Source organism: Rhinoderma darwinii, chromosome 1 (genome assembly GCF_050947455.1).
Source record: "Rhinoderma darwinii isolate aRhiDar2 chromosome 1, aRhiDar2.hap1, whole genome shotgun sequence".
In the NCBI taxonomy this organism is placed as follows: domain Eukaryota; kingdom Metazoa; phylum Chordata; class Amphibia; order Anura; family Rhinodermatidae; genus Rhinoderma; species Rhinoderma darwinii.
Genome location: NC_134687.1, coordinates 656,397,778 through 656,408,052, shown reverse-complemented (window position 1 = coordinate 656,408,052; position 10,275 = coordinate 656,397,778). Strand labels below are relative to the sequence as shown.

General features: G+C 39.2%; 1 protein-coding gene across 1 annotated transcript; it reads left to right on the top strand.

Moving 5' to 3' along the window:
• Positions 1 to 226: 226 nt before the first annotated feature.
• On the top strand, positions 227 to 2,045 carry LOC142664128 (uncharacterized). The gene has a single exon (XM_075843094.1). The coding sequence runs from the start codon at positions 248 to 250 to the stop codon at positions 1,355 to 1,357; it is 1,110 nt and encodes a 369-aa protein (XP_075699209.1). The 5' UTR covers positions 227 to 247; the 3' UTR covers positions 1,358 to 2,045.
• Positions 2,046 to 10,275: the final 8,230 nt, after the last annotated feature.

The following is a 10,275-nucleotide window of genomic DNA, read 5'->3' as shown; positions in this document are numbered from 1 at the left end:
TCTTGTTATCAAAGTTTTTTTTTTAAAGCCAAAGCCAGGAGTAGAATCAAAACTAACTACTTATACTTCTCCTTCCAGCTTGATCCACTTTTGGCTTGGATTTAAAAAAAAAGAAAAAAACTGCCTCAAAACTGCGTTTGTGAAATAAATGTTATAAATTTTGTCTACTTTCTGGTTTAAAAAAAGATAATTGAAATTCATCCTAATCCTAACAGAAAACTCCAGTAAGAAGTCTGAGGGAAACTTCATGCCATCGATAAATTATAAAGTAGAAGATGAAGATATCATGCAGCAGTCTTCTGGAGAAAACCTCATTACCCTTGATGTACATCAAGTACTTCACAGTACAGATCTATCATATATTTCCCCTAATCATGAAGAACCTTCTGACCAATCACAGATTGTTACCACAAGTACAGTTCAGAAAGGGGGTAAAAGGTTTCACTGTGGTAAACTGTTCACAAAAATCTCAGGTCTTTTTACACACAAAATTCCAGCAGGAGAGAAGCCATATTCATGTTCAGAATGTGGGAAATGTTTTACATATAAATCAGGTCTTGTTAGACATGAGAGAATTCACACAGGAGAGAAGCCATATTCATGTTCAGAATGTGGGAAATATTTTGTACAAAAATCACATCTTGCTGTACATAAGAGAAGTCACACAGGAGAGAAGCCATATTCATGTTCAGAATGTGGGAAATGTTTTACAGATAAATCACATCTTGTTAAACATGAGAGAAGTCACACAGGAGAGAAGCCATATTCATGTTCAGAATGTCGGAAATGTTTTACACAAAAATCACATCTTGCTGTACACGAGAGAAGTCACACAGAAGAGAAGCCATATTCATGTTCAGAATGTGGGAAATGTTTTACACATAAATCAAGTCTTGTTATTCATGAGAGAATTCACACAGGAGAGAAGCCGTATTCATGTTCAGATTGTGGAAAATGTTTTACCGATAAATCACATCTTGTTACACATGAGAGAATTCACACAGGAGAGAAGCTGTATTCATGTTCAGAATGTGGGAAATGTTTTCCAGATAAATCACATCTTGTTACACATGAGAGAATTCACACAGGAGATAAGCCATATTCATGTTCAGAATGTGGGAAATGCTTCACACATAAATCAAGTCTTGTTATACATGAGAGAATTCACACAGGAGAGAAGCCATATTCATGTTCAGAATGTGGGAAATGTTTTACAGATAAATCAAATCTTGTTATACATGAGAGAAGTCACACAGGAGAGAAGCCGTATTCATGTTCGGAATGTGGGAAATGTTTTATTACTAAAGGCAAACTTAGGACTCATCAGAGAAGTCACACCGGAGAGAAGCTGTTTTGATGCTCTATATGTGGAATATATTTTACAAGGAAATACGTTTTTTAAACGCAGAGAAGTTAAAAACAAGCCATATTCTTGTTTGGAATGTGAGAAATAAGATTCTAGGGATTGCTCATCCAGGAGACAGTCCTACACCATGGACCAGGAAAAAGGGATAATTCACCTTGTCAAAGTCCTACAGTCCACACAACTTCACTCACTAGGTATTTAATGCAGTAGGTAAGCAAGCTAGTACATCTAAAAAGTATCGATAGGGAAGGTTCTCCGCTAAGATAGCAGAAAACTCGCCTCTTGGGTAGATGGTTGAGGAGGATCGGTTGGGCTATTCTCTCATGCTCAGGAGTTGGCACCACATCCTGGTTCATTGTTGTTTTTACCTTTTATTAAAGTAATGGAGGATTGCTTGTAATGTGGTGGCGCCCAGACTGGTGTAGTTAATGATCAAAAACGAAACTGTAATGTTAAAGATAGTAGTATGGGGTATCCGCAGGGACAATAAAGCTCCAACGCATTTCAGGGACAGAACGGACCTATTCGTCAGGGATTGGATTGCCCTAGCTGATCTGCTTCTCGTTATTTCACCAGAAGAGCAAAACAAGAATTAAGTCTAAGGAAACCAAAATCATCTGTTACTGCGTTCTTATAATTAAGTGTATGTGAAAGTGATTAACAGATGTTTAAAAAAGTACATTGTGTGGACTCTATCTTAGTTATTTTGAATCCATTTTGTCTCAAAGACTCCATTTTGTGTTTGAAAAGTCATGATATTGAGTGATCTTGACCTATGTTTCCGCCATACTGTATATGTCCTGCCTTACGATTATACAGTGTCCTCTTTTTGTATTATTTAATGTGCAATTTGGTTTTATGGCTGCTTTTTAAATGGTATGTACAACTGTTTTGTGTCATAACCCTTTAGTGACCGCCCCATAGTGTTTTTACGGCGGCCACTAACGGGCTTTATTCCGATATATAAGCCTTTTTACGGCACTGCGTCTGAATAAATAAACAGAGCAGGGAGCCGTTAAATCTCGCTACTCTCAGCTACCAGGGGTAGCTGAGGGCTGGGGGCATCCCTGCTGGAATGTGTGAGATCGATATTCGTATCAATTTCACCCGTTTAACCCCGCAGATGCGGCGATCAATAGCGAGCGCCGCATCTGAGTGGTTTTGGAGAGAGGGAGGGATTTCCCTCTCATCCCACTTATACCCGGTGATAAGATCGCGGAGTGTCTGTGTCTCCGATGCCAGCCTGTGGCATGTCCTAGCAGATGCCTGTCTGCACGGACAGGCATAATACACTGCAATACAAAAAATTTTCCCCTTACAAGCTGCTTTATTATTAAAAAACAAAATAAAGTTAAAAAGTTACACATATTTGGTATCGCCGTGTCCATAACGACCCCGACTATAAAGTTATTACATAATTGAACCCGCACGGTAAATGTCGTAAAATATAAAATAAAAAAACATGCAAAAATTGCTGTTTTCTTTAAATCCAGCCTTAAAAACAATGTGATAAAAAGTGATCAAAACGTCGCATGTACTCCAAAATGGTACCGATAAAAACTACAAGTCGTCTCGCAAAAAAAAGCCCTCACACAACTGCATCGGCGAAAAAATAAAAAAGTTATGGCTCTTGAAATATGGAGGCACAAAAACAAATAATTTTGAACAAAAAGTGTTTTCACTGTGTAAAAGTATTAAAACACAAAACCGGGTAAGAATCCAACGACATGCGCAAACATTAGGCCCCTTTCGTTGATTAATGTGGATGTGAAACTCTTTGCAAAATTGATTGCCTCTCTCTTCTCTCCGTTATTGCCTGACTTGGTCATGGATGACCAGGTGGGTTTTGTATGTGGTAGAGAAGCCCGGGATAATACTAACAAGACCCTTCTTTTAACATCATATTGACAGACACGCAAGATACCGATGTGTTTACTTTCTGTTGATGCCGAAAAGGCTTTTGATAGGGTGCACTGGGTGTTTCTCCGTAGTGTCTTGAGTCAGGTTGGACTTGGCTCTAACATGGTGGATAAGATTATGGCACTGTATCACAGGCCTACAGCTCGGGTTCGAGTTAATGGTCTTTTGTCTTCCTCTCTGCCTGTTACTAATGGTACGAGACAGGGGTGTCCACTCTCGCCTCTGTTATATGTTTTGGTCATGGAGCACCTGGCTGTGGCACTGCGGAATAACCCTAGCATTAATGGCATTTGTGTTGGTGTATGCATCACAAGTTAGCACTCTATGCTGATGATCTTCTCGTGTACATCACGGATCTTATGATTTCCTAGCCATTTTTGACTGGGGAGTTTGAGCGATTTGGTAATTTGAGTCATTTTAAAGTCAATTACTCTAAATCGGAGGCGTTGATTATATCTCTAGACGCTCCTCTTGCTGCTCAACTCGCTCGGGTTTTCCCGTTTAAGTGGCAGTCCATGTCTTTAAAATATTTGGGGATACATATCCCCACACATTTGTCAGATCTATTTACCCTGAATTACACCCCTGTTCTACAATGTACCTTGTGAGAGTTGGAGGCGTATGGGAGTGGGCGCATGTCGTGGTTTGGGCGTATTAACGCTGTTAAAATGGATATATTACGCAAATTTTTGTACATATTTCAGACTGTCCCTATTGTGGTACCTGCTGTCTTCTTCAGGACATTACATAGGGCCATAACCAAATTTGTGTGGGGCTCCTCTAAGCCTCGCATTAGCTTTTCTGTCCTTAGCCGGCCTAAACTGGAGGGGTGGGGGGTGGGGGGTGGGTTTGCCGGACTTTAAACGTTACCATCAAGCTGCGATCCTCATTAGATTGGTGGACTGGTTCCGCTCAGATGTTGGTAAGCAATGAGTGCGCATAGAGAAAGGTATGTCCCCTCTTGCATTGTCCTCTTTGCCTTGGTTGACTGGTTCAAAGCGACCAACGTCTTCTCTGCCTTTCCTCACACGTCCGTTTCTTGTAGTTTGGGAAAGGATCATTGGTGCTCTGGTCCTTGCTCACCGTCCGGGTCCTTTTACTCCTCTTTTTGATAACCCTTCCTTCCCTCCGGCTGTGGGTGTGGACACATTCCTCTGTTGGGGGAGACAGGACTGAGGATACATGGCTCAGAACCTTACACCTGATGGTGCAATTTTGTCGCTTGCTGTTGTCTCTGAGGCCTGCCCAGGGAGACTATCAATGTGGTGGTGTTATTTTCAGTTGCGGTCATATCTCTCTTCCATGGGCGATTGTCTTGAGTTGCTACAGGATAAGACTCCTTTGGAACATTATCTGTCCTTGTCTTCTGCTGCTTCTCATATGCTGTCCTATCTACATGGGATCCTCAACCTGGTTATTCTTATTCTCAGTTGGCGTTCACCATGGCTTGGGATGAGGAAATGGGGTTTAACACTCTGAGGAGGATTGGGGGACTTCTTTCCTCTTGGCCCATAAATTGCCGACTTCCTGTTTTGCTCAGGAGAAAAATTATAAAATTCTTACAAGATGGTACCGTTGCCCTTCTTTTTTACATAGGATATTTCCTGATGTCTCTGCTGTTTTTTGGAGGTGTGGGGAGGCTCCTGGAACTATGTTGCACATTTGGTGGGATTGCCCTAAGCTCCATCCCTTTTGGGGAAAAATTTTTGATCTCGGAAACAATCTTTTTGACACTGATGTTCCTACTTCTCCTTGTATTAGAATGCTTTCCATGGTTCCTGTATCACTCCCACACCTCAAAAAGGGCGGCTTTAGGCATTTTCTGACTGCAGCTAGAACTGTCAAACCACGTCATTGGAAGTCCATTAATGTGCCTTCTTTGCAGGAATGGGTAACTGAAATGAACTGGATTATGAGAATGGAGGAGTTGATGTCTGCTGATCGGGGTAAATCCACAAATATTTGTTCAAACTTTATCAGTGTGGTCAGGGTTTCGGGGTGGTGCTGATTTGCCTCTCTGGTTGGATGACCTCTTTTGAACGCTCATATCGACAATTCTATGCCGCTTTTGTCTGTTTGTGTTTCCCTTTGTGTTTGTGTAACTTTGTATAGAATTTAACACTTAAAATGTCATTGCCATTCGTTTTCTGGGACTGGTTCCCTACATATTGCACTACTCTTGGTTATGGTTATTGTGCCGCTACTTGCCATTGGCTATTATTATGTTGTTTTTTTTATGTCTGGGAGGCTACATCCTACAATTGTTATTATGACTCTGTAAAAGTTTTTATACAGCTTGATTTTATTGCACTGCGTGCAAAATGTTGAAATAATGTGATGTTTTATATGCTCTGTTTTATATTCCAATAAAATTGTTGATCAAGTAAAAGTAGAAAAACATCCAAAATCTATAAATTTGGTATTGTGGCCATCACAACAACCCGCTGAATAAAGTTATTGTGTTATTTATACCACATGGTAAACAGCGTAAATTTAGAACGCAAAAAAGTGTGGCCAAATTGCAGTTTTTTTCCTACCCCCCCCCCCCAAAAAAAAAGTTAATAAAAGTTAATCAATAAAATCTATGTACCCCAAAATGGTGCTATTAAAAATTACAACTTGTCCCGCAAAAAAACAAGACCTTTTACAGCTATGTCGACGCAAATATAAAAAAGTTATAGCTCTATGAATGAAATGATGGAAAAACATAAAAAATGGCTTGGTCTTTAAGGTCTAAAATAGGCTGGTCATTAAGGGGTTAATAAAGAATTTCGCATTTATGTGCTGTATTGGATGGATATTCTTTGTTATAGCATTGAGGGAAATGTTGTTATTATTATGTGATATCAGAGGACATTACAGGGAGGAGTATAATAGGAGAGAACTACAACTCCCAGCATGCCTGGGCTGTTATTATGTGATATCAGAGGACATTACAGTGAGGAGTATAATAGAGAACTACAACTCCCAGCATGTCCAGACTGTTATTATGGGATATCGGAGGACATTACAGGGAGGCGTATAATAGGCGAGAACTACAACTCCCAGCATGTCTAGGCTGTTATGTAATGTCCGAGAACATTACAGGGAGGAGTAGAATAGGAGAGTACTACAACTCCCAGCATGTCCATACTGTTATTATTTGATATCAGAGGCCATGGTTTTTTTTTCGTAGTGTATATATTTATTTACTTTGTGCATATAGTTTAACAGAAAGAATAAAAAATAAAATAAATTTTCTTTGTTATAGGTACCATGCCAAAAAACATGTGAGCACAGGCAAAACCCCATGTGGGTGTAACGTGATTATTCATTGCATATTATAGTATCTCATGTTGTATGTTGTTATTTTTTTTAGCATAAAGAGGCTCCGTCACCACTTTATAAGTTCCCTATCTCCTACCTAATCTGATAGGCGCTGTATATAACAGTTTTTTTGTTTTTGTTTTTTAAACGTTTATTTTTGACCGAGTTATGAGGATTTTTCGTTTTATGCAAATTTGTTCTAAATCCCCAACTGGGCGTTTTTTTTTTTTTTTACATTTCACCAAGTGGGCATTGTAAGAGAAGTGTATGACTCTGACCAATCTGCATCATACACTTCCCTTCATTCATGTCCAGCTGGTCATACTCCGGTAAAGTTACTTTGGGCGTAACTGACAGCACAGCGTGATCTTGTGAATACAGCTGGACATGAATGAAGGGAAGTGTATGATGCTGATTGGTCAGCGTCATACACTTCTCTTTACAACGCCCACTTGGTCAAAAGTAAAATAGAACGCCCAGTTGGGCATTTAGAACAAATTTGCATGAAACGAAAAATCCTCATAACTCGGTCAAAAATAAACGTTTTTAAAAAAACAACTAAAAAAACAAAATGTTATCTACATTACAGCGCTTATCAGATTAGGTAAGAGATATGGCGCTTATAAACTGGTGACCGCTTCTTTAACCTGTAAATTCTTAAATAGGCTCTTTGGTAATATACAAATGGGCCTGAATTAAAAGTAAACTATACGTGATATCGTTTCTGATATTACCCAAAAGATATATCACTGTATTCAAATTAACATGTCCCTCTCAGCTCATTTGGCTTAGAGGAGTCACCCGATAATTCATGGCTACTTTCTGTTACTAACTTTTGCTCTCTCTTTCCTCCACAATAGAGACTTCATGATGCTGTTCTGGGGGTGCTATTGCAAACACTAGGTTAGCGCTATTAGGGCATCTAATACAGAGCTCTGTCTTCTTTCCTTTATAATTCATCTAGGTTGCTGGATTATGTACAAAAACTCTACAGACATATCCTACATATATCTATTAGGGACATCTGTATGTGAATCAACGAGACCCGATCTATAATGGAGAGTAAATTAAGATTTGCTATGGTATTTAAGTATATTTTATTTTTTTTAAAGTGAAAGATTTATAAAAAAAAATTTCCAAACGTTTTACAATTTTACAGCATAATAACCAGTACATGAAGGAAGAGTAGATTTACAGTAATACAAAATAGGGTAGAGAGTCGTTCCATTATATAACTGGGATAGAACTAATAATTATTTCCCTATGCTTTTTCCTTAACTTTGCTTTTTCTTCCCTCTTCCCCCTTGTTTTTTAGTCCCCCTTCCCACCACAAATTACCACAAGCTCCCGTGCTGGAAAAAAAAGAAATTAAAAAAAGAAAAATTATTAAATTGGATAAAAAAAATAAAAAAAAAAGATAGGAAACTAGAAAACCCATTAAAACTTCATAATTGGAAATTTCTTAGTCCAAGGATCCCATTGATCCGTAAAGAATATATTATTCCCTGTTGAACAGGAAAATCTATGCTCAATGTGAGTACATTTCTTTACTCTCGCCTCCCTAGCTTTTACCGACGGGGGAGCTAAGGAGAGCCACTTTGCTGTAATTTCTAACCTGGCTAAGAATAATGATTGATGTATTGGTATGCGATTACTTCCTAGTTGCAGAATCATGGACACATCTAAGAGACATACCTTAAGATCCAAGGGAATATTACAACGGAAGATATATTCTAAGAAGGTAGTTATTTCCATCTAATATTTACTTAGTTTGGGGCAGGTAAGGTGTATCCAGTCGGCCTCTGGACCTAGACATTTGGGACAACTATCAGTTTTTCATAGACCTAGGTTTTTTTAAGAAGGTAGCTGAATAATATATTCTATGGACTATCATAAATTGTGACATTTTATAGTTGCTGTTGGAAGAAACCCTTGAGATTTGTTGGTACATTCTAGACCAGAAGTCGTCTGATTGTACCCCTATATCTACCTCCCATCTTTTCCGCGATTGAGCGAGGGGGCTCATAAAAAGCTTATATAACCTTGCGATTGCTCCTTTTTTAATAACCATTTCTAACATTAAGTGCATTATGCCCCTTTTTTCCATAGGGATCTTTCTTTACGTTGTATACAGTCATAGGCAGATCTTAACTGTAGGTATTTGAGGATGTCTTTGTTAAATAATCCATACTCCATTTTAAAGCTAGAGAAGTCTCTCATATTCCACCAACTAAGATATGGGAGATCTGTGTAATTCCTTTGGTAATCCAAAAAACACTATCAATGTTATGCAACTCCCCAAGGCGCCTAGATTTCCATAAAGGGGTAAAGTCAAAGTACCCAACCACTAATAATAGTTTCTTAATATCTTTCCATACCTTATGTAAGGAAAGGTATAGTATACCCATTTTATAAGATTGAGCCCCAAAAATCCCAGACTATATTTATAGACACCCCCCCCCCCAAACCTTTAATTTGTTTAAATGTTGCGGCAAGATAGTACAGTTTAACATCTGGAACCCCTAGACCGCTATCTTCAGTGCCCATATGTAATTTCTTATGAGCCATACAAGACTTCTTATCTGTCCAAATGAGAGTTGTAAATATGGAGTTTATAATTTTAAAGAAATTCTTCTTTATTCATATTGGTGTGTTAGAAATAAACAAGATTTTTGGCAGGAGCACCATCTTAATCAGAGCTAATCTATCCGCCATTGACAGTGGGAGTTTCTTCCATACCAATTTTTTTTGCTTCAGATCCTCCAGTAGGGGTACACAGTTTAAGGAGTAGTATTCATTCATAGGCCAAACAACAGTCTATGTAAAGTCCTAGCACAAGAGTACCTGTAATAGTCCAGGCAGAGGCTTAGGCACAGGTGGAACTTTTAGGTAGATGACGCCACACAAGGCGGATGATTCCAGGTGTGGCAGATGACACTAGACGTGGTGTATGACAACAGACATGGCTCCAACACTAGAAGAGGCACAGGAACAAACGGCACAGGAACACTGGGAACAGGATAACACTAAGGAACCATTTGCTAAGACTAACATGGGAATACACAACAACGCTCAGGCAAGGAGTGGAAGGCAGAGCCCTTCTTATAGTCCTGGGTGATCTGGGGATAATTTTGTAATTATTTTCACGATAGAGAACACTGCCGGACAGAGCAGCCGTGAGTGCTGGCGGCTCCTAAGAGGGAGACCCCGGCCGGTACACAGGTCTAGGGGTCGCAGCTGTCGGGTGAGTGAGGACGACGGTCCGCGACTCTGGACGTTACAAGAACCTACTTATTTCTGTAGCTAACTGGTTTTCGCGTGTGTACTGCGCCTCTGGAGGCCATCACACGCCTTCTGGATCCAGCAGAGTGGCCCTTAAACCAAGAGGTCTGTGACGATATCATCCATGGGACATTCCAAATGGATCTATTCCCTTCTGCAAAACATATAAAGTCTCCTGCTTTTTTCTCGTTGACATTCTTTGCTACTCATTTTTTTTATATTTTGTTGTATTTATATTGTTATAATGATGTGGAATTAAAATTACTAATTTTTAAATATATCCATGAAGATTTTTTTTGTTTCTATGCTCCTATGTGGGTCTTATTTGGTTTGATATATGCTTGGGAATTTAAACCATCATTACATTATATGGATCACCTATAGGTATGTGTATCAAAGGT